The sequence below is a fragment of the Ambystoma mexicanum genome, chromosome 11 (genome assembly GCF_040938575.1).
Source record: "Ambystoma mexicanum isolate Mex_15411 chromosome 11, UKY_AmexF1_1, whole genome shotgun sequence".
NCBI classification, from domain to species: domain Eukaryota; kingdom Metazoa; phylum Chordata; class Amphibia; order Caudata; family Ambystomatidae; genus Ambystoma; species Ambystoma mexicanum.
This window is the reverse complement of record NC_090934.1, coordinates 1283181526-1283207191: the sequence shown is the minus strand read 5'-3', so window position 1 is coordinate 1283207191 and position 25666 is coordinate 1283181526. Positions and strand designations below refer to the sequence as shown.

Here is a 25666-nt window from a genome sequence, read left to right as displayed (position 1 = left end):
GGGGGTAGTGTTACCCGGTGGTTAAGGAGTTAAGACTCTCAGCCCCCTCCGTTGGGGAGGCGGAGTCTGATGAGGGAGGAATGGGAGAAAGGGGTTCTGGGGGAATGCGCCAGGCGCGGGACTTACTATGTTGTGGACAAAGGAATAAAGACGTTCCTCTGATCCCTCCGTGTGTGCGTCCTTCATTAGGCCTATATCCATAGGCAACAGCCACTTGGCAGCTAGGCGGAATTGTTGTAAAAAACATGAAGACGTGTTTTGTTTATTTTTTATAGAGACTATTTTAGTGTGGCTGGCCTACGCCATGCTTGAATTGTACACAAAAGCATATTACATGACTGTTGCCTTGGTGCCAGACTGGAGATACAAATGTACCACTTCTTCTGTTTTAGCGATGATTAGAAAGATGAGGTTTCATTCTGCTATTCTTGAAGTTCCACATGTTCTTGTCAAGTCTTTTGGCGAGACGATAAGTTGCAATACTGCCCGTATCAAAAGTGATCTGATTTTAAAACACAAATCCACTAAATCATTGTGTGCCTTTGTGTTTATATTAATCAGATATCCCTTTCTTTAGCCTCCCTTAAATGGTTATCTTGTTATTTATTGTCCAATGTTTTTATTTTTTCCATTGGGGTTACATTTATATGTAGTGTGTTTCTGCAAAACACTTGACAATATATTTTAACATGAAAACCGCATAATGGATGAAACAGACCTGAAAGAATTTTGAGGCATTTGCATATAAAACTCTTAAATTAATTAACTGAATGTAGTGGTTTCCCCACTTTAGCTTCTCCCGAAACGTGCCTAACATCTCCACTCATCCTCCTCACGAGCTAACATTTGCAGCATCTCCATCTGCAGTGTCAGTGCTTATCTTGAAAAAAAAGCCTTTGGAAAAGACCGGGAGAACCAGAATCCAGCACAATGTTAAAGCAGGTGCCATCCGGATGTCTATTCCAAGGAAGATTGAGTGTTTGAGATGGTACATGAAAGGAGATGCAGAGGGCATGGTTTTGTAAATCTGTATCAAAAATATTTAGAATGATACAAAATTTATGAATGGAAATCAATCATGAATAAATCATAGATAAGTACAACAATTACATTACAGGTAAAATCACATCTATAATGTCGGTTTCCATCCATAAGTGTGAGTACTCCACTGCCAGAGGCAAAGTGACCCTGCCCCCCTTTTTTAGGCACCTCGGTTTACAGGGCACTGCATTAATCTAATGAGGTTGCCCTGGCACGTGAGGATTTTTATTCAGGAATTTCTCTTGTTCATGTGAATGAATGATTAGCTGTCCGAATTGCCTATTTGCAGGTTTTAATCGCTGACACATTAGAAATGAATTATATATATATATATATATATATATATATGTATACTTTTTTGTAATGTATAATTGGCCCCCTGATGAAGACGTGTTGAAATTACAGCTACATGTCCAAACCGGTCAGTCCTGAAACAACTTTGGTGATGTGATCATGCATTCTGCAACTACCATCAAGATCCACTCCAAAAAAAGACAACACACATAATATCTTTTGAACATTTTGTACTCATTTATGTTGTCAGTAAATGTTATCCATGAGATTTGTGAGATTATGATTGTAAAAGTATGGCTGTTGAATGAATGAATGAATGTGGTTTGTGGTGTGGGAATGATTGATGTAGTTCACACTTTTATAGATGTGATTTTACTTGCAATTTAATTGTTGTCCTTGTTTGATTTATTAATGATTGAATTTTCATTCATAATTATTGTATAATTCTAAATACATATTTTTGATACAGATTTACAAAACCATACCCTCTCGATCTCCTTTCAGCTTATGATGTTGTAATCCCCTGTTCCAGAGTGTGGGGACTTCCTGCTTTTCAGCATAATAAGATGGTACATTCTTATCTAAAACCTACTGAGTACATCTTGATCCTGCCTGCATCAATATCACGATTTACAATAAAAACAATTTGACTGGTACCCCAGTCAAGTTGATTTTTTTGTAAATCATAATATTGATGTAGGCAAGGCCAGGATGTATTCAGTAGGTTTTAGATGGGGCCTTAGTTGTAGTAAATGGATACATTAAGAATATGATTCTTTCGGAGAGAGAGATGGAGAAATAGAGAAAGCATGGAAGACTCACGGTAGCGCAGAACTCTGTGTTCTGCAATGTAGAGAGGATTGCATCCAATTGTGTTCGATGCAATGTAGACAAAAAGATGATCCAGTTTTACCGATGGCGAGGGAAGGGGGCAGAAGAATTTAGCACGAGAGGCCAGGAAAATTGAAGTAGGAGCTAGACAGTAAGACTGAAGGAAAGTAAGAGTAATGACGCATGTTTGGGCTTTATAAAGCATAAACCAAGATGGGAAACATTTGAGCACTATACATAGTAGAGGGGTGGAGTTGCAAGTAAGGCTGCGGGGTAGCAGAGAAGCTTGGATTGATAGGGGCATTGGACGATGTGCTGTAGGGGGAAGGCCTAGGGTTGAATGCCTCGATCATTATTTGGCAAGATGTTCTTTGACATGTAGGTGCTTCAGGAGATATCTGAATTGAATTGTAGGATCCAATGAATGAGGCCAGCATTTGCAACTTGTTTGAGAGGCAGAGTGCATAGCAGGTAAAGGCCTCTTTGCTGTTTTTCCCTCTTGCAAGTCTTTTTTTCAAGCATGGCAGGGTTGTAGTTTCTGGTGGTGCACTGGCCACTGTAGAGGGTGAGGTTCTCGACCAGGAAGAGCAGTAATTTCACTTTGGCTGCGCATGTTGCAGGATGACTTGAATATAATGCATGTTTGAAGGGCTAGCCAGTACAGTCCTTTGATATGTGATGCAGTATGCTGGACGGCTTTTAGAGGCACCAGGCCCTCCTCGCCCAGTCTACCCCAGCACCCCGTTCTCCCTGACCACCCCTGACTAGCCTGGCATGGTGTGCATTCCTACCAAGCCTAGTCCAGCCCCATCCTCGCACTTAGCATGTGGTCCACACTCCTTGCAGCCCCTGGCACTTGCTCACCTGGCCTCCCCTTAGCACTTACCTAACCCCAGGAGCCCTCTTCTTCCCTCACTCCTCCCTGGACTTGTATGCCTCCACTCTGTCCCGCACTTACCTCCCACACTAGTATTATCCCTTTCCCCAACATGCACCTCCCTCCCCCTGCACTTCTTGTTACTGCACTTGCATGATCTGAATGACACAAGGCCTAGTCGGACCGTTATTGTTGTTTTCTTTCTTGTCCCCACCCCTCCTTTTTTGTCTTGTGGCGTCTTGAAAAACTATTTGCTGTATAGGTGCTTCATAAATACTCATTAAATAAATTAATAAAAGGGTGGCATCTGGGATTCCTGGGAGTATGGAGTCTCCACCTCCTGAGGGTTCAGAAATGTGAGGCGGACAACTTTGTGAAGGGTTTTCATAAAATGACATTTTATTAACTTAAAAGGGTTTGAGAAACGCCTCACTTAACCTACTCTATAGAGCATTTCCCTGCCTATCAATTTAAAATACAGGAAACACTCTAACGAAAGGAATCTGTCCCTCACACCTAAACATTCAACAAGCATATGAAGGAAAGATATGACAATTCAAATATAACATATCACAGTTATGTCCAACATAAACTTAATAACTTTAGGGTCCTTAGCCCCGAGATCCTCTCCGACGTGAGCACTGTGCTCTGTGTGTTTGCAGGATTTTGCTTGCATTCAGGATTTCTAGCACCCCGCTGCCAGCATGCGCCTCGTTGCTGACAGCAGGGAGCTAGAAATCCGAACTGCAAGCAAAATCCTGCAAACACACAGAGGACAGTGCTCACGTGATCAATGTCCTCAGTGTTCATGGGAATTTGCTTCCATTCGGATTTCTAGCTACCCGCTGCCGGCAACATGACGCATAGTGCCAGCAGGGAGCTAGAAATTCTAAGTGTGGGCAAAATCCTGCGAGCACACACAGGACAGTGCTCAGGGGTTTTGTGCACGGTCCTTTGTGTTCACAGTATTTTGTACACAAATCACATTGTAAACTGAAATGAAAAATATATAAATACATATGTGAACCAAAAACAGTATCACAGTATCTTTGTTTTCTCTATTTGGAATGGAAGAATACAAGTACATGAATGCAAAATGATGACAGCCTAAAAATCTTCTATGCGTTATGCAGCTTTTCAGTCAAGTCACAAAGACGCACAAAAACCTGTGTGGCAATGCTATCTGTTGGTAAACATTATGGATCTGATTTGAAAAATGGTTTTGCAATGGGAAAATCAATGTCAATGCTTCCAGAAGAAATTAACTGCTTGTAGAAGTGCCTTCTTACCACTTGAGACCTGTCATTTGAACATTCCACCTGCTTGAGAAATGGTAAGCAAGCATTTCTGTTGGGTTAGGGCAATTTTTACCTTGCTGGGTGGCTCCCATTTTTTCAGGAAGCGAGTCTGTCATCTGTGGCGGTTTTTAACCTGTTCTGAAGCGCAAAGACCACAACAGAGATGCAAGGTTTGGCTGGTGAGTAATGCAGGTAGGGCAGGGCAGCCCCCGGGACATGTTTGCAAGTTCTGCTTGATTTTGCGTATCATTGATTAGCCACCTCCTTGATTGAAACATAATAGAGCTTACATTTTCATCTTCCCCTCGCCACCCGGTGAGCAAGGTGTGTCCCCCCCCTCAGGTGACTCTGAGGACCTGATGAAGACATGAGGTTGAACTTTTGTGCCTTCACCTGAAGACACAGGAGACTTAAACTCTCCTCCAATACCCTCCACGGGACAGTAGAACAGAATGCCAGTAAGTGTGCGGGCTCAGCTCCTGTAAAGTATTTCCGGGTCAACCAAAGGTGGTTACTTGGCCATTCTGTGATGAAGCTAGGGTTTATGCCACTCCCTCCCTCTAACCCCCCCCAATCTTATTGGCTTTCTTGTGCAGCAGTGTTCTCTGTTGTAGCGCTTTTCTGGAAGGGACACGCTTAAAGCAGGCACAGCATGCATCTTGTTTTCTCCTAGGCCAGAGAACACTCAGGAGCTCAGGGTTGCTTTTGATCCAGTCAGCAGCATTGCTGGCAAATCTGGAGGCTTGCCAGCGTTTTAAGATCATGTCCAACACACTTAACCATCAGAACAGGAATGCCCCACACTATCTCTGCACCTTAGCTGCTGCTCCAAGGCTGCACCCCGATAAGTGGACATACAGTACCTACAGTACGCCCAGCTGCGCTTAGGATGTGACCATGGTGGGTAAAGTGCTAGAGTGGAGGCAGAGGAAGTGAGTGACAGAGGCAGGTTGGAGGCGATCAAAAAAAGTTAGCTTTGCTAGCTAGGATAGATGGCTGGGTTGAGCAAATGCTGCTGACTGAGCACAGAATGCAATCTGTGGGTCACATGATTGAATCTCATTGAGGAGGAATCAGGATTTCATCCATCTGTGATTGACCAGAATTAGGACAATCACATTTCGGGATATTCTTTTCCTTTTTAGTAGCACAGAGTTGAAACATATGTTTTTCTTGCAGGTGCAGCAGCAAACGCTCTTTTGGTTGCTAGCTTATCCTGCAGGAAAGTAGAGCCCAGAACTGATTACTTGAAGGTGGGGGCACTTCCGTTTTGGTGCATTTTGTTACATCTCTTCAGATTTAACGTTCTCTTGTGGGCTACAATAGTTCTTACCATCATAGATGTTGGAAACTTTTTGAGGGGGGAGCTTTATAACCAATAAATGATTGATTAGGACAGTTTTTGCAACCGCCCGGTAAGAATAGCTCTGACTACCAGCTATTACATATTCTGCCATCTCTTCCTCTGAGGAAGACCAATACCGTGTCTCAACCATCGGAGTCCTCCTGTTCCCCTGGGGGCCTTCTCCTTCCAGGTGATCCTCCCGGCTAATACCACCTCCAGGGTCAGTATCCGCTAGCGGCTGCCTTCCCCTGGCCACCTGGGAGGAGACTTTAGTTAGGGTTTTTGGGAGGTCTCTGCAGGATTCATCACACACCCTCAATGTGGGAAATTGTTAATACTCACGGGTAGAGCTGTATACTGTCAGAGTATCAGTTAATGTCCACACGGAGGTTTGGAGGCTGTCAAATGATTCTTCTTCGAAATATGCCTAACCATGATTATAGGGTCTCCTCAAGCAGGGTGACATTTCTTCTGAAGCACTGCCCTGTCTGTGAAGCTATACAGACAGAGCTGTGATTCAGATGAAAGAGCAAAAAAATACCACCAGGTATATGCCAGGCTGCAAGGAAATAGGACTGGTTTTAGTACAAATTACTTGTGAAGAGTAAATCTACTATTTTTGGGAAGGCACTAACCTGTGTAATACTGGACGTTGGCCAAAAGAATAGTAGAGGAAGTCATCTTATGGTAAAAAAAACCTCTGGGTTTGATTCCAAAGCTGGTTGGTATTTTAAGAGTAATCCAATCTCTCTATTTTAACAATGGGGCTAAAATCAGGTATTTGTCAAGGGGGAATACGACTACTAGAATGAAAATTGATGTTGGAGTTAGGCAGGGCTGTGTCCTTGTCATGATCCATGCCCCTGACCCCCTCAGGTATAACGGCACCCTGGCAGCAGTGGGGCTAAAGCGCTTCATACCGGCCCCAAGGGCCTTAAAACTCCATCAGAAACATACATGGAGTAAGTCCTAGCGCCTTTGGTGCCAGGCTCATTATCAGGAATAAAGCAATACCAGTTTTGGACTTTAATCCAACATGGATGCCTATTACACAGCACAGTTCTTTAGAACCAAGCCATGCAGTGTAGTGTTTTGGGTGTGGCTGGGCCTGGAACTACTTGGCCTGGAACTACTTTACCTAGGCTATTTAAACCACACCCAAACAGCAGAACACGCTTTGCGTTATTCTGCACTCCTGCAGTGTAACACTCACCGTGTCCAGCTCCTGCTCATCTGCTTCTCCAGTGGCCCGATACTGAAGCCCTAGATCCGGATTCCATTAATAACCTGGAAGAACAAGAACAGCATTAGCGAGCAAGAACACTTACCTGTGAAGTAACCAGCCTTGAATCCATCCTGCGCTTCACTTACCTCGCCCATCTCCAGAGTTCGCTGCAACCTGAAAAGGTAAAGAAAAAATGACAACATTGATAACAATTTTTACCTGGGCAAGCAGCGAGTCCTGGCAGCACCCTGCGCTTCTCTTACCTCGCCATCTCCAGGTTTCACCGCAACCTGTAAGGGAGAAGGAATAAGGTCAGCATTAACAAAGCACTTACCTGGGCAAGCAGCGCTTCGATCGCTCATCACTCCGGAACATCACCGCAGCCTGTACAAAGAAGAGAAGAGAATACAGGTTAGCAATTAACACCAATAAACAGTGCAGCGCTCCGCGCATCAATAACTCACCGTGGTCTTCGCCATCGGCGCGGCAACTCTGAGATCGCAACCATCCCTGTGAAAACAAAAAGAGACATTGTTAGGGAACAGAGCAAGACGCTGAGAAGACAGAGAAAACAGAGGGAAAGAAAGAGGCAGAATAAAGACGGAAAAGACATTATAACTCACCTGGAAGACAGTAAGCAGAGTCAGAGTCACAGCCGGTCTGTACCCGACATAAGGGCACACGGACCAGTGAAGCAACTAGGTCCATGGAACGCCCACACCAACCATGTGCCCCTGCACAGAGACGCAGACGGAGAGTTCAACGCACAAAAACCTAAGGTGAGCAATGACCCCAACGGAGGGGATTTGGACCAGAGGAAGGTGGGAGTCCACCCATCACAGAACCAGCATCTTAACCCTCCATTCTCCTGTTATAGGTGCTGCCCAACGTCTGGCACATAACCAAGCAGAGAGGGGTACGGGATAGCGCTTAGACCTCCATCCAGTATCGTGTGGCGCCCCCGTGGATACCAGGTGAGCATAACAGTCCTTGCACCAAGTCTGTTTTGCCTTTTTATAAATGGGTGTTATTGATTTATTGTTGGCTGAGATGACCGATGCCCCATTGTTGGCCGATGAGCGCATCCCGGTCCTTTATTTGCCAATGATGCAGTTCTTTTCTCTCCAACGCCCAAAAGCCTAGGAAAGCAGTTGAAAATATTCGAGAGATTCTGGGAAAGCAATGGACTTTCAATAAATGTAAAAAAAACAAGATAACAGTGTTTAGGAGGAAAAGGGAGATGAAAACACCAAGGCTAAGAATCAGCTTGGACAGTGGGGTGATTGAGCAGGTTACTAGCTACGATTATTTAGGTGTTCAGTTGACTGAAAATTGTGCCTGGAAGGACCAGGTGAATAGGGCAGGTTTGAGGCTGATCAGGCACTGCAGAGCTTTGTCCAGATTTATGCAGGCCCATGGGACAGGCCTGATAAGTGATAAGCCAGAACAGAGATGCGTTAAAGATGCTTTGTCTCAACCAGGTGTAGTTAATTTACCCTGCCTCTCAGCCATAAAAAAAGAGTTGACCGCCTTTGAGCTGGAGAATTATTGGTCTCGTCCGGATGCAATTCCTGAGAATACCAAAATATTAATAAAGAAAGCCTATGAAAGCAAATGGTTGAGAGAAACCCGAGCGAAACTTGCAAGGTCGGTCTTAGGCCCAAGGACTAAAATCAGAAGTGGTGGCTTGACACGTCGTGAAGCAATTGAGTCTTTCTGACAATATACCCCTTAAGAGTACAAAAGGACAGATTGAGGTGAGTATTGCCCGAAAATTGAGTACACCCCAGTACACACAGCTGGCTGCAAAAAGAAAACAAAGGATTAATATAAAGTCAATGAACAATACCGAAGACTTAAACAAGGATAGGATGAAGTACTCACAAAAATAATGAGTGGATTGGCTAACGTTCCAGAAAAAGTGTGATGGGTAACCCTATAAAACAGTGTCGAGTGTCTTGATGAGTCCCACGAGGAATAGTTGCAGCAAGAGAAGTAGTAGTTTCAGGACAACAAAATCCTTCTATTCCTGCCGGCACGAGGACACCTAAACCGAAAGTACTTGATGCTTGCGCCGATGCGCCAATGTCCCCGAGTGTCTTAGAAGATCCCAAAGCCGAAGTGTATAGTCCCCAAACACTGTAGTATTGAGACGTGAAGAAGCGTGATGATCCGGTAAATGTTCCCAGTTAGCAACAGGTGAAAGCAGAAACACAAAAGAGAACTGTGACAATCCAGTAAGCGTTCCGAGTCAGCAACAGGCGGGAGCAAATATACAGAGGAGAGCCGTGACAATCCAGTAAGCGTCCGAGTCAGCAACAGGCGGGACCATGTATACAGAGGGGAACCGTAGCAGTCCATTAGGCATTCCGAATCAGCCAGATAAACCAAAATTGAGCCAAATCAGGAGACAGAGGAGGAAATCTGAAGTACAGACCATGGAGTCAAGAAACCAGGAATCAAGGGTAACAAAACGTAAAGCAGCTTTCAGAACAAATTCAGAAGCAGCGCCGTGCAGAGTGGGTGGAGTTTATATCACGAACAGCTGACAGCACGCACAACGCGCCACCGTAATCCAGGAGGCATACGTGTGTGTAATGGTAGCCAGCGTTTTGAAGGCAACCCATAGCGTTCTCTGAAAGAACGAACGCTCCTAGATGAAAGCGTAGCCTGAGGCCTTTGCAAACAGTGTTTAACTCCCAAAGATTCAGAGATAATAACAGAGTTGCTGGGGACATGGGGCTGCTTCCTTCTGTATATAGAATGTCCAAGACGTGAGGGAGAAGATATGAGACCACAATGGGTTTTTCGGAATGGAACCCTGACAGTCGGCTACTCTGGTTCTTTATCTGTCCAGCAAAGAATATCTGGTTTTGAAGATTATCTGGACAGAATGAAATTGAAATCAGTGAAAGCAATGTATATGAAACTGCATTGGCACTCTTCCTCTAGCCAAGGTCAGGCATCATTGGAATATGAGTATTTCAGCCGCTTGTCCTTTGTGTCCATCTGAGATTGAAAGTGTAGTGCATTTTATTTTGTTTTGTCCCAAGAACTCTCATATTAGGAAAATATTTTTGATACCGTTTTTTAAATAGTTGTATTAGAAGAATGGATGCAGTGCTTGACCTTTGCATGGCAGGGGACTGTGTGTTGGAAACTAATTGTTTGGGGAATTACTTGCTCCAATCTTGGAAGATGAGATGTAAACACGGCACCTTATTGTTGGTCTCTTGTTGCTGAGTCCGGTGTTTTTATATTTTTTGCTTTTAAACTTGCGGCCTCAGTTTTTGGTATAATAGTGCCGCATTCTACAGAGTTGTATCAATGATTTCATTATTTATCGTAATGTATTGTGTGATTTGTAATGTTATAAATTCTGTGTACGACTTTTTATGATCTATTTATTGGACCGAAATAAAGTAAATTGATTGATTCCAAAGTATTGAACGTAGGAGTCATGAGGAATACAATGAAGGAGTAAATAACTGGGGAAAAGGACTACATGCTAAAGGGAAGGAGGGTTAGTGGTGTTAATAGGGACCTACCTCGGGTCGGAACGAGGACACACTAACGACAATCAGAGTGCACAATTGTATAAAGCTGCATAGCGTCCAATGTTCTATGCACAACGCTGGTCCAAAGAGATGAGGATAATTCCACTGCTCCACAATCCCAAGCAGGAAACATCAGTTGTTTTGTGTCAATCAAGCAAAAATAAAGATTTAGGTTAGATCCAAGATGCAATCCTTAAGACAGAAGCAGAGTTTGTAAACCATGATAGCCAAGAAGAAAGGTACCAGTAGTCAGGAAGCAAAGCCAAGGCTCAACAATGGAGATCAGAACAGCAGCAAATCAGGTTTGGTTCTTTATGCCTCTGCTGTCTTGGTAATACGTGCTGACGTACCGCCGCGCCTCGGATAACCTTGACAACAAAGGGTAGTCTCTGGCATGAATGTGCTGTGATCAGGTTACGATGCGTATGCTCATAGCATTGGTGGAGGCACATGGAAACTATTGGGGGCACAGGCAGAAAAGCAAGGGCGTACGCAGTTTGCATATCGGGTGGTGAATTGTCCTGCAAATCATGACAGAAATGACATGGGCTTGAACAGCTGTTGTGAAAATAAAGGCAGGAATGAACGGCTTGAATTTACGGAGGAGCTCAAGCATGTACCGTGCTTCTTGGGTCTTTGTGGAAATGTGTTTTGAATGAGGGGTTACAGTCTGTGGTAAAGCAGAAAGAGTTTGCACTGGATGATAGTTGAGGAATTAAACTGTTGAGCTTCATGTGAGTCAGCCAATTGTAGACTTGAGCATGCATGTTGGGCTTTCTGAGGAGAATTAATTCCATCTGTGTTGGGTTGAGCTTCAGGGAGACTCTTGACATCCAGGCTTTAGTCGATGAATGGCATTGATGAATTCGATCTTTAGGTAAAGCTGCACCTCGTCCATCTGTTGGTGTATCTTGGTGTTGGCAATGAGTTCTTCCAGATTTTCCATGCAGATGTTGAAGATGACAGGGCTAGGCTAGAGACTAGAGGAATTCCTCAGTTTACAGGACAGTGCTGGGATCAACTGGGACCCATCTGGATGAGCTGGCCTCTGTTGGAGAGGTAGGAGGTGGACCCTGCAAGAATATTCTGTCAGAGGACAAGTGTGTGGCAACGATCTAGAATAGGGCTTCATGATTAACCATTTTGTAGGCAGCATAGAAGTCGGTAGGACTAATACTTAGGTGGCTCTGTTGTCCAGAATTTGTAAAGCATCATCAACAATGTGATGGGGGAAGCCTCTGTGCTGCATTCTGGTCGGAAACTGGATTGGTTGTCCTGTAGGAGATTGTGCTCAGTGATGCTTTCGTGCAACTGGATGGTGACCATCTTCTTAATCACTTTGCTGAGGAAGAGTGGATGTTTGTTGTGGCAATAGTTGGCCAGATCATCTAGATCGAGTCTGGGTTTCTTCAGCAGCGAGATGATCTATCCCACTTTCAGGATAGCTGGGATGGTGCTATGTCTTAGTTGTTGGCAGGTTTGAGGGCTGCGAGAGTGCCGGGTATTCTAAAGTGATAATCCAGAATTAGGCCAATCTTGATACAACAAGGGCTGATATGGGAGGTACATGTATGGTGTGTTTGGAGCGTTCAATGTGTTGCCTTTTCTTGTCTACCTTTTTTATGAACACATTGTTGATATAGTCACATTTGTCTCTAGATTGCAGTATTAAAGGGTCTGGCAAAGGCTTGATTAAGTGCTTAACGTTGCTCACTTTTTCCAGATCTTTAAGAACACTACCTTTCCATAATCTTTTCAGGCAGATCAGCCATTACGAATGTTGAAAGCTAGAGCATCCTGTTTGAATTGTCTGAGTGGTCCAAATCAAGAAATGAGTCTGGCTAGAATGGACAGTGCCATCTGGCATAAGAATAAAATCTGAGAGTTATTCTCAGTCAAAAGCACCACACAGGCAAGCAATAAACTGGGATCTGGCAAAACCCCCCCAGTCAAAATGCAGTCCTCCCAGAAGTTAGAACATTTACGGAGGAGTGGTTTACATCCCAGGTGGCTTTATTCGTTTTTTCTCTGCTTTTTGCACCTTCCCTGATTCATGGCATAGGAGCACGATTGTTCCAATATATAAATAGGGACTAATCAATGACACAACATTTTACAGGCCTGGTGGACATTGACTGTGAGATTTTTACAAGGGTCCTTTTGAATCTTATAAATTGGGCTTGAATAGAACTTACTATTGAATCGAGTTCAAGGAGGTTTCAGAAATGGGCTCTCTATTCATGATCCCATTTTTGCACTTCAGCATTTGATCCATGTATACACCACGATTAAAGATATGTTTAGTACACCACATTCCTCAATTTCTCCCAAGTGTAGAAAATCCAAAGTTCTTTCTCCTCTCTGGCCGGAGTGAAGTGGAAAGAACGGGGAGGAATACCAAGGGAGAAAAACACCATTAGGCAAGAGAAGAGAATGCTCTATTGTAATTTCCTCTCCAGATATCCCCTCAGTTTGTGAAGGACACTTGTCATTCCACCTCAACCTCATCCCAAGCATGTCCTCCTCTGCAATCTAATATCTAAGATCCCAATCATTCTTCTCCCCGTCCTTCTGACTATTATTTTCCGAATTCCCAATCTACGTTTATAAACCACTACAATTCCCATAACCCCCCCCCTAATCATTCTGCCACCCCAACATAAAACATTTTGACAAAGTTGAAAGAAATACCGTGGCTCTTTCCTGATATGTCCCAAGACAAGGGTCAGGCAAGGTCGGGCAATTGACCAGAATCACACACACCTGGCGGCCCTTTTCTTTCCCCACAGGAATAAAAGGCAGAGCAGAAGAGTACATGACGTGCTAGGCAGACCGCACAACGTCTGAGCTATCCAAGTATGGCAGTTCAAGAAGAGGAGGAAGGCAGCGAGAACTGAAAGGGTGACAAGGAGAGAACAGACCTTGCCCTTTACGACCCAGACCCATAAAGCCTCTGTGGAAGGAATCGGAAGACCGCGAACAATATCCAGCATGTGTTGCAGCAGATGTCAATGGTACACAGAGCCCTCCTCCACTGATAACTGAGCCAGGGAGAGACGTTTGCTACCGTTCTTGACTGCAGAGACAAGAAAAGGCAAGCTGTTCATTACAGCCGGTGAGTCGAGGGAAGAGCTGATAAGAAACCGAACTGTGTTGAACAAAAGTAGCAAATGGCTAATTGAGGAAAATACAAATAACTGTTAATACGAGAGGTGAAATCCAGCTACAGAGGGGCCCAGCACCACTTGGGTGCTCATTCAAGAGACTCTGCTGTATCCCATGTATGTTGAAACTACTGATACCCGAAGGCCCTAGGAGAGCCTTGAGGAAAAAGGTCAAAGTGGTCATCCAGGGGTCTAGTAAAATCCTCTGTACAGTCAAAAGTCTTTGACAGATGATTGGAAAGCTAAGGGAAGTGAATCCTGCATCATAAGAAAGTAGAAGGAACTGAGAAGTTGGCAAGAGTGAACCCGACGGAGGGATGCCAATGGAAGGGGGCAAAGCCTAAAGTCCCATTGAACAGTGAGTTGACAAAGGTGAACCCAACAGGGGGATGTCCACAGTGAATTATTTGAAAATAACTTTTTTATAAGTGAAGTTGATTTGAGGAAAGCCGCAGTGAACCTGACGGGGGGGAGGCAAACATTCAAGAAGGATCTGAGCCCGGAAGAGGGGGATCCAGGGGTGAAAAGCCATCACCCACTGGGAAAAGCCATAGTGAAGCTGACTTAGCGAGGCAAACATTCAAGAAGGGTCTAAGCCCGGAAGAGGGAGAAAAACCATCACCCCACCGACATGTGAATGCGACAGAGAAATCTTTTGAATACAAGCCAGAGTGAACCTGACAGAGGGAGGCTGATATTCGAGAGGGTTCTGAGCCTGGAAGAGAGGGACCCAGGGGTGAAGTATCACCATCCAAGTGCAATCAGAAAAGAACTTTTATTTATGATTTTGTAAAAAGGAACTGTTTGTGGATCTGAGCCCGGAAGAGGGAGATCCAGGGGTGAAAAGGCATCATCCAACATACAAGCAGAAAGGAACTTTTTAAAAATTGTTTTGGAACACATCAGGTCCTTGGAGGCAAGAGACTATGTGTAGAAAAGATACTTGACCACCAAAGGACCTGATGGCTGAGAGCAGAACTGTTGTCTTGTGCTGGGAAAATTGAGCGTGTGCTGTGCTCAGGAGTCCCGCCTTGTCCCGTGCTCAAAACATGGGGAAGGGAAACGCCCCAGCTTCCAAATTTTGACTTATCATTTGTGAACACTTCTTTCTTTCTTGTGAATCCTATCCCACACTCTTTTTGGTATTTAGTCGTAAGAATTGGCAATCTTTTTTTTGGTATAGGCCCTTTTAGTTGACAAGACACCACTAGGACAGCTGCCTTATTATTATTTGATGGTCATAGCTTGCTCCCATCTTAGATTTAGGTTTAGATTAGCTGTTTTTCCAACCTGTATATACAGTTTAATAAACACCCTTGAACTGTGTCTGTTTTTACTGGTGCCACCATGAGTGTTCCTTACACAAGCTCTTCACTTAGTCAGCAGATCCAAGCTTTGGGCCACACTAACAAATTAGGAGCTCGATTCCAAACTTCTCGCTATTATGAAAGGTCTTCATACAAACCTCAGCCCAAGTTCGTGTTCCCTGTACTGGGAAGCTCTCATGGGAGTTCTTGTCAACTAGAAGGGTGAAACAAAGATATATTTTGGCCCTTCTTTTTTTTTGTCCTTTATGTGAAGACATACTTGCAGCAATCAAGAACAAATCAAAGAATATCCCAAATGGAGGTAATATTGTGTTCCCAGTATTATTATATGCTGATGACTCAGTTATTTTTGACAGAACTCTATTGGCATCACAGAAGCATCTCACTGTAGAGTATTGTAAAGAAAACAAGCCTCTTATCAACAAGAGCAAATCCCAAACTCTGAGTTTTGTTCCTAATCATCAGAAGCCACCAGCAGGGAGGTTTTTCTTAATGGTCTACCTCTGGAACAAGACAACAAATTCATCTACCTAGGGTTAACCATTGTATCACAACAGCAAACGAAAAGGTAGAGCGAACATTACGTTTTGTAGGGAGGATAACATCCTCTCACCCCACATTAGTCGATATTCCAGGCAAATTATGGTAGCCAGACAACAAACAGCACTGATATATGGCGATTAGATGACAATGTTAGCATGCAGATTACCTGTCGGAGAGTATTCTGGCAGAATGTATTAATTCTGCATATGGCTTCCTGAATGTGGCCTTGTTAGCTGGTACAGGTTTCATTCCTATTCACAATAGCGCAAATAATTGCCTGGCAAGGTACGCTGCCGTAAGGGCCTTCTCGGAGAAAAATCGTTTGATCAATTTAGCATGAGAAACACACCTGAAACTCTACAAACCCTCCAAAGGTTTGAAGGCTCTCAAGATGAATTACATTCTCTTGAAGTGGGTGAGATTGTCCTGCTTCTGAGCTACCGAAGACCTTTAAGGGCTCAGTATGCCTTCGGGAATCAGCACTGGCTAGCGGCCCATTCTTGGAGCCTGACTACGTCATTGTGCATGTACCACACACCTACCAGTAAGCTCTTCTGCCTTGTTGGGAATCAGCTCCTGGCGTTGTAGTGCTTTCCAGCTTTGCAGGTGCGCTTGCTATTCCCATTTTTGCCCATAGCCTTCCTTCTGATGCTGCCTCTTTCCTCTGGTGCTCTTTCCGTCCTTGCTTGCCGCCTGGACCTTCTTGCCTTTGTCCTGTCTGGAACCTGCTATTATCGGAGCCCCAATCCTTACTGCCTAGCCTGGAGACTGTCTTCCTATGGCCTCTGCCTTCCTCCAGCCTGTGAGGCCCAGCTTCTAGAACTTATCATCTTTGGGGGTTTTCTTCCCCAGAGGGTTCCCCCCCCCCCCCCCTACTGGACTGTGCTCCCTCCTGGGGTAGGTCCGGTGGGTGCCTGGTTTTATATGGTCTCCAGGCTGGCCTCCTATAGGGATAGACCCAATATGTGTTGAGTGATATAGACCATAGTATAACAAGGATGTCGGGTCATTCTGCCTGCAGCTTGGAAGATCAGGGCAATGTGCACTCAGGCCAGCAACATGATTGTGCCTACACAATGAGAACTATGCATAATGGGACATTCCAAGAGGCACACACTTACCCTGAGGGCTAAGGCTTGACACAGTCAGGGAAATGTTTTTTAATGATTGGTTTGGGACTTTTCTCTGAAGTACCTCTTGCCCACTTGGTGGTAGTATCTCTTATGAAGGGTTGCAAGGCAAAGCCTTGAAAATAGGTTTCTTATATGAGTGGCTAACCTGTTTTGGTTTATGGTTGTGTTTAGATTTTTGTTTGAGAAGCATCAAATGTTTTTTTTGTCGTGAGTTTTTGATATTTTATCATTTTATCGTGGTCTTGTTTTCTCACACGAAAGGTTCAATGAGCCAAAAATGTTGATAAAGAATCAATTACATCAACTAAATATGGATGTTAAGCATGTACAACATCTGAGGAATATCCCAAGTCATATGGAATATTTGATGTTAACAAATTCTGTGCACAAGATCATGTTAAGACATTGAAATTAACCACCTTTTTTTGCAGTTTGATTACAGACTGAATAAAGAGCAAACATCTTTGCACAGCAAACTTATGCAGCAAGAGACAGAAAAAAACATCAGCAAACAAGGTATTGCATTTTAGTTCAAAATATACATCTTCTTTCCAATGAACAGCGTTAATACATTTATTGCAAAGAGAAGTTGTTTCATCACACTGAACTAACTGCATGACCATAGCTTTATTTCAACCAGCTGTCACTGAGATCCCCCCCTTTCAACTCCCTTGGTGGAGCAGTGGGGCAACACAAAATGAATGAGCGCACTCTGACGATTTGCAAGGTATCGTCACTTCTCCCCTAGAGGGAGCCCTTTCCCATGAGGCCAAGGAGGTGCGGTCACTACCCAATAGTCCGCCTAGATGTGGTCCAATGCAGGAGGACATCATGGGGAAGGATTCCCCTTCTGGATATACAAACAATCTCCCAGGATACAGCCCATTTTCCAACATCACACCCCAACCTCCCCTAACCTCCCCCTCCATGCCAAACCACTTATTTAAGAGTAGAGCCATGTATTTCAGTAGTTCAGGAGAAACAGTCAAAGCAGAAGGTACCAGGACGAAGAAGAGCACAGAAGACATGAAGATTACTAACTATGCTAGTACTGGTACGAGGTGGCCCCTAGAATGCAGGAATATCAATCAATCAAGAACAACAAAGGACTTTGACAATCCACCAAGGCTGGACTGGCAAAATTGTATAGGAAGAGAACAAGGACTAAATACGTCATCAAGCCCCGCTGCAAGAGGCAGCAGTTGTGGAAATCATCCAGAGTGGGAGTTTCTAGTCCTGTCAGCTGACCGGGGATGCTGAAGCGCAGAGGACGCCGGCAGAGCGCTGAAGGAGTCCTCTGTGTTCCAGATGGAACAGACCCTAACACGAAGCAGGAATAGAGTCAAGCAGACCAGTAGAGCACAGAGTTGCCGCAGTGCTGCAGAAACAGAGGAGAGAAGCCCGAAGAGCGGGAGAGATATGGCCCACTCCCAGGAATCCCCAGTGGTATACTGAAATCACAAGGAAGGTAAGAGGAGGTACGAGAGACCCAGAGGGCAGACAGGGATAGAAGAGAGCCAGGCTCGAGAAGCTCTCTGCCGGCCCTTTGATAAGGGTGCAACCAGCATCAGAGGAAAACATCCTTGTCGCAGTGGTAGCATTAAGTCCACTGACCACCAGAGAAGGGTCTGGGACCCTAACACAAGTGAACTAAGCATCATAGGAGTACTTCCTTGTCACAGTGGCAACAACAAGCCTACTGAGCACCAGGGAAGGGTCTGGGACCCCTACACACGTCTGCTAAGCATCCAAGGAAAGTAATTCTTCTGGCTCTGAAAGCTGAAGAAATTGAAAGACTTTTTGAACAAGAGACACCAGGGAAGGGAGTCATTCCCCCTGGCTTTGGTGTGGTCCTTCCCCCTGGCTTTGGTGTGAACTATTTTAGAGTGTGTGAACCAATACCTGCAGAAGGGAGTCATTCTCCTGGTTCCGAAAGTTGACTAGTGCAAAGGATTGTTGGAACCACAAGCCAGAGTAAGGGAGTCATTCCCCTTGGTATCCTTTTGCCAAAGAACATTGTATCCATTCACCAAATAATATTCCTGGGAATACCACTCCAACAACAGGAGAATAGAGTCATTCTCCTGGAGAAAGTACTTTCTGTTGACTTATTCTTTAGTTGTAGTGTGTGGGATAGAAAGAGGTTGTGACACAGGATGGTGGAGTTTTCTTGATAAATAAATGTCTTTGACAACCAGAATGCCACCCTTGTGTCAGCATCCTTTTTCGACACCTGTAGATCCCAAGCACAATGTGGTGAAGCTGCCCCTCAGAATTCCAGAACTCGGGTAATTATTATAGGCCTTAGGCCCAACTGCATGACTCATAATAATGGGGTGTTCTCCAGCACTACAGGGGTGTCATCTATGTCCCTGCAGGAGAACCTGGGCCTCCGTCATCTGCCATCAGATTCATGCATTTCTGAACGACTGATGCCCGACACTTGCACCATCAGTGTGATCACAGCCATTCAAAAATGGGGAAATGACTCTGTGTTTGTCCTCTGCGTCTGCTAATTCCGATCAGTATGTGGTGAAGACCCTGCATACCCAGGGAGAATCCGGCTGCACTGAATTGGGCCAGACATTCTGGGCAACCTCATACAGGTTATCTCAGTATAAATGACTCTTGCATGTGAATAAACTGCGTACAGCAGAAAATGCCCATCTGCTCCTTCTAGAGCACAGGGAATTGGCTAAAACTGTAGGAGGGTTCTAAAATAAAAATGTACCTCCTGAGAACAGGTATACAATGGTGCCCGTGGCGAAGCTACAAACCATGTCACTCGGAAAGGTGAATTTAAGCCATATTTATTTATTCACATGAGGCGGTTGAGCTAAAAGTCTACGGGGACTGAAGGGTCTGGCTTTATAAAAATTCCCTCCTTCTATTTGAAAGTTTCCAGGTTCAATTATTATAATTATATTATAATTTTAATTATAATTGATTATTTATAACGTGCTTAATACCCAGAGGTTTCTAAGTGCGGACCTGCAGATTGAACCTGTGTTGTTCCGTGTCGTCTTGCTTCCAAGACGAGCGCGCTGCTACTGAGCTATCCTCCCGAGACTCTCGGTAGGATAGAATAAATCTGGGGATTACTGATTTACCTGATGTTCTCTGATACAATATAGTTTTTTTTGGAAAAAATCATCTTCATAAGGTTATAGCACATGCTCAATATTTGTAATATGTGTCGTAGGGATCCTAAAACAGAAAGGGTCTCTGCAGCTCTGCCCCATTACTGTCTCCAGGTAAGCTGTGGCTCTAGCTAAGAAACCCTGGCAGGTTAGCTTTTCTCACATACAGAGATGAATGTGCATGAGTGAAATAATGAAATGATATTTTATTTATATCGCGCTCGTACACAAGTGTTTCAGAGTGCGACCAGGCAAAAAGGAAAGGGAACAAGGGAGAACAAAAAAAAGAAAACGGCAATCTTACTAGGCCCAGTGACATCTAAGAAAGCGCAGGTGCATGAAAAAGGAAAAGGGGGAAGTGCATGTAAGGGAGGGGGGTGGAAAGTGTGCAGCAGCGGAGAGAAAAACAGATTCAATATTAAATAAAATAAATAAATAAGGGCGATAAAACCATGGTAGTGCAGCCAGCAATTGGCAAGTGAAAGTTGGTCAGATAAGGTATATCTGATAAGTGCAGAAGAAAAGTGGGAGGGGGACTGTATGGGTACAGATACAGAACCCTAATGCAGAGGGTGGCTTGGAGGCAGTGCAGGAGGGTGGCAGGATGTTCAGGTACCTGGGCCCGAATGACAGAGGGTGGGCAGGTGCAAGATGCCAAGAGAAGTAACGGTTACTAGTCTTTCTATCGAAAATAAACCGTTGAAAATAAAATCCATCAAAATAAAACCAACGAATAAAGATTCATCGAAATTACATTTTTATTAATTAAATGTGCATATTCGACAAAACCTTTCCATCGAAAATATAGAGAGGTTCGATGTAGCCCTAACCCTAACATCCATCAAAATGTATTCAATGAATATGCTTTTTCGATGGAAAAGCATTTAGATGGATACATTTTGATGGATACTAATTCAATGGTAATTAATTCGATGGAAAAACCTGATACCGCAAAAACAGATAAACAGGGGAGAAAGGAGACAAAGGTAGAGGCAAAGAGGGAAGGTCTTGAGATGCTTCCGGAACCGGAGACGGTTTTCCTCAAGTTTCAAGGTGGCTGGGAAGCTGTTCCAAATGGAGGCACCAGCCGAAGACATAGATCTACCCTCAGCTTGTTTCTTTGCATAACGATTAACCCTGAGGGAGTTAGAAGTAGAGGAGCTTAGTGCTCGAGAGGGGAGGTATTTATGGAGGGATAGTTGAAGTTATTTTGGACCCAGGCCCCAGAAATCCTTGTGGACAATGCAGAGGGTTTTAAATGTGATCCTTGCATCTACTGGGAGCCAATTAAGGGATTTCAGGGCTTGAGAGATACAACCCCAGGGCTTGATGCCAAGGACAAGTCTCGCATTCCTGTTCTGGATTAGTTGTGAAGGGCGGAGAGTGGAGGCAGGTAGATTTAGAAAGAGGCTGTTACAGTAATCCAGTCTGGAAAGAACCAGAGCTTGGGAGACAGTGAGCTTTTGAGTGAAGGAGAGGAATGGCAGAGTACCTCTAAGGAGGTGCAATAAAAAGTTGGACTTTTTAGAGACGTCAAAGATGTGTGCAGAGAAGGAAAGTGTAGAGTCAAAGTTAACTTTGAGATTCTTAGCCACGCAGTTGGGGGTAGGTGGAGGGCCAAGGGAGGCCGGCCAGAGAGTGAGAGGAAAGGATGGAGATGCTGTGCCAATAAGGAGGATCTCGGTCTTGTTGGCATTTAGACAAGTGGTAGTGCAAAGAGATACTGGAGTAGTGTTAGTGGAGGTAGCGGAAGGATAAGGGTGGTAGTAGAGGAAGACACAGTGGTAGTGAGTGGAAGTGGGAGGAAAGTAAAGTAGTCAGGTGGCAGTAGTGAGGTGACATTAAAAGTGGAGAGGTGGTAGTGGAAAAGTGGTAGCGAAAGGAGAGTGGTAGTAGTAGTCACTAGCAGTGATCAGTGATGAAGTATTAGTGGAATGGTGGTAGTAACAGTAGGATGAGAGTGGGAGCAGGGAAGGAGTAGTGGAGTTGGAAGAGTAAAGGTCGGAAGAGGAGAGAGGTTGCATCAAATGGTGGAGGTAGGAAAGTGGAGGGAAACATCAGAGGGATAGAAGATTTGCAGGTGGAGAACAGGAGTGGAAGATGCAGGGCACTAGGGCAAGGTAAGACTGACTGTGATTGGACTGGACGATTCCATCTGAGCAACTGCAAACCACTGTCCCCAACCCTGATAGAGCACTAAGCGGGGATAGAGTAGAGGCAGCTAAAAAGCTCATAGGGATTGAGTGAGCTACAATTTAGGGAGACCATTGTAGCTATTAGATATAGCCAAAATACTGTAGGGGTTGCCAAGCCCTAGCACTAATCGGGTTATGGTTTCCTGGGCTAAAGTAGGGATAACCCAAAGGAGAGGAGAGACAGAGGGCCCTAGCAGCACATTAAAAGCTCCTTTAATAACTTCGAAAGTACACTACCTCTGTATAATTCGGAATAAACACCCTTGAAAGAACCAACGGCATCTGTGATCATTTGAGGCGACCCCACCAAACAGTCTATTTCTTCTGTGTCTGTCCTAGGTGGATATCCAGGCAGTCCTCATTATTGTTCTCTATCTCATGCACTGGAGCTTTTGTTTTCTCAGTTTATCCGCAAATCCTTCCTTGCAGACACATCTAGTATCATGCTCACAGTGAACCTACCCAGCCTTCTTAGTGCCTGCTGTGAAAAAAGCAGTGTGTGGGGGTCTCAGTCTTGCTCCGACAGGGATCTCCTCCTCCGGCTTGTCCCCTATGTGTCCTCTGTGGCTCTGCTAGCTTCCACAAATCCAAAGTTTGGCTCTCGGCTGGCTTGCTGCTCTCCATCTAGTTTCAAATGTGGCCAAGTGTACTTTATTATCCTTGGTAGGCTTGCCAGTCTCCTGGCTTATGGCTCCTAGCTGGCGGCTTGATTACTCATTGTCTTATTTGGCAGCTTTCTTGGGTCTTGATGGCTCAAACTGCCAGTCCCTCACCAAAAGACAACAGCACCCAAACTATAATAACCCTGGCATTCAAATGTACACCCAACTTGCAGCCACTGGTTTGTGTTTTACCTCCTCGCACAGTTTATGGCCTTTTTGGCTTGGCAAAAACTACGCTTTCTCAGGATAGATCTTCCTGTCAATTACTATCTACCACTACTGTTGCCAAATCCTTCCTCTTTGAGGCTTTGCTGGTTGTCTGTCTCCCTTCTGCACCTACTCTTTTCTCCATGTTCCTTCCTGTTCCTTATCGTGCCACTTTCCAAATCATGCCTTACCCTATTCTCGCCTTCTTCCTTCCTCCTCCAGATTTTACCCTTCTCCAAAGCTTGACTGTTTTTACTCTTGCCTCCTTGCTTCCTTCCTCCTCATACTTTGCCTCCTCTCTGCTACTGTGTCTTCAAACCCCAAACCACTGGGTTGTCCGGCTGCCTTTTATTCTCTGAATCCTCACTTATAGGCCTTTTTAATTACCTAAACCTCATGCTTGGGGATGTGTGACATTTGTTTTGCCCTACTCCCACTCTGGATGCACTGCAGGAATTCATTATTCAGTCCGCGGGTTGAGGGGCTGAAATTTGAAGACAATGCGCTGCCATTTTGGAGCCAGGTGGCCCTGTCATGCTCCCCGGGGCACCTTTTTCCTCCATGGCTCCCTCTTGCACTTCATGTGTGTAGCTTCATTCTCTTTTCAGCTTCTGCTGTTTGGCGTTTGCAGCCCCTGCCGCTGCCCGAACCCGTGCGCAGTACCAATTAAATTGGAGCTTGCGATCCACAATCCTGCACGCATCGTTCCCTGCACATTACCCCTCGCTCTCTCTTAGGGTCTCTTACCTTGTTTATCATCCTCCCTGATGGGACATCATCACGCCCACCAGCCAAAGGTCACCCTCCTGGACTAGCGTCCACATCAGGCTCTTGCCGTGTCCTTTGGATCATTACCTCCTGCCAGAATCTAGATTAGAGCCTCCATTTGGCTAGAAACACTTCTGTTCCTTCTGGCAGTCACCAGCTTCTGCTAGGATATGGTTTATAGCCCGTAGCAGGTTAAAAACAAATCTCATCTCCTTTGTGGTTTCCGGACCTCCCCAGGATCTTTGTTATAAGGTTCTGTGTAGCATTCTCTCTTTGCTGTATAACTCCTGTCAGGGACTGAGTTATATCTCTCAGGAAACTATGCTCTCTCATTTTCACCCTCTCCTATTGCACCCACTCTCTCTAGACTGCTGTCCCAACTTTGGCAAACTCTGTTTCCCCTCTATCTCCTTGTATATTGCTAAGACTGTCTTAAATGCCCGAATAATTCACTGTGTTTGCTGGGTGATTTTCCTTTTAGCTGTTTGTCCCAGCATTGGTTGTGGTTTCCTTGTTTCACCTTCCACCATTTGTTAAATATTCCTACATCCCTAGTCCCCTGTGTTGTTACTCTTACTTATCCCTGCACTCAGTAATACTTGATTATCAATGTGACTGTGGGCAAAAGGCTTACATTCACCCTCCATCTTTTAACAGCCATACAGAACCGTCATGGTGTCCACGCAGCTCAGCGACTCCACTCCTTTCATTATCTGCAAGCAGATCTCCATCTTCATGAATGTGTGCAGTTTGCTTGTTCCCTGGTTCCCTAGCTGTCTAATACTTGTGGTGATCATTTCAATCAAACTGCGAGTGGATTTGCAAGATGCTTGTTCAATATTCTGTGTAAATTCTGTTTTCATTGTTTCGCTGTGGCTATTGTACTAGAAACCACTGACAGGAGTGCCTACCACCCTTACATATTCCTAGTCATTGGTCTGCAGCCGTATAGCTTGACAGGAGGCATACTCCAGGGATAGTCTATGTTCAGCCTCCAGGGGTTGCATCACAGAGAGTCTTTTCCCCAAATTAACCAAATTTTACTCATCTTCTCAAACCGGCTTTCTAAATGTGAAGTTGCAGCGCATGGGAGATAGGATGCATTCTTCCTTTTTAGCCGCAATAATAGCTGTGTGCCTGATTATGTTGTATGTCAGAGGCTTACACCGTCCTACCATCAAAGGATTTACATCCTCATACCCTTATTAGGCCTGAACTCTTACTTTCGGCATATTGTTCATTCAAGAAGGTCTCCATCAATCAAAACTGTCCTTGGTTGCTTCATACAGGGCTGCAGAGTTTATGTGTAATGAAAAACATGCTTACATAACACCCTTGTGAGAGCCAAGTGTCGCAAAATCACATAATTCAGGAATCCTGCAATGTCCCATTAAAGATGTTTTCCCATTGTCTATTTATTCCATCAGTGCAGAAATTGCACTTTCTAAGTGTGTCTCCGGGATATTGACAGCTTTGGTTTTAATATTTATTTTCTGGAACATACATACCATTCCCCTTACTATACCACCCAGGATCATAGTTATCAAAATGATGTATAGCAATCCTACCTAGGCTAGGCAATAGTTGATATTTAGAAGAAATCTGAAGGTCCCTTATGGAACTGTCCTCTTTGCGAGCGATTGCTTTTATGTTTCAGCAAATACTCTAAGATTGGATTAGTCAGAGTTTTGTGACAGATCTGGACATTTTTCCCTTCTCCCCATAGAGAAGCCACCCCCTGTGAGGCTAGGGATGTGAGCCTGGTAAGCCAAACCTTCCCTAGGGGTCTAGGTAAGTGAAACCTCACAGTCCGGAGCATAACTCCCAGTCCAAACCACCTTATCTGCATATATGGATGTGGAAAAGACTTTAATATCTCCCGCAACAACTATATTCTACAAAGATCCTTCTTTACATGTATTGGCTAAAGACAATGCTGAGCACAAACCGAACGCCATGTTCAGCGAAGAAGGACCCCATTCTGTTTATTCCTGATAGGTGTATTTCGAGAGGAAACTCCTATGAAGGAAAGGGAACCGCTACACGGAAGTGAGCCTC

At 44.6% G+C, this 25666-nt stretch overlaps 1 protein-coding gene across 1 annotated transcript in view; it reads left to right on the top strand.

The window, feature by feature from the left end:
- Window positions 1–25666, top strand: part of LRRC49 (leucine rich repeat containing 49) — a 1414487-nt gene that overhangs the window by 144103 nt on the left and 1244718 nt on the right. The window contains exon 3 of the mRNA XM_069624757.1: window positions 17068–17152. Coding sequence (XP_069480858.1) covers window positions 17068–17152 — 85 coding nt within the window. The remainder of the gene's footprint in view (window positions 1–17067; window positions 17153–25666) is intronic.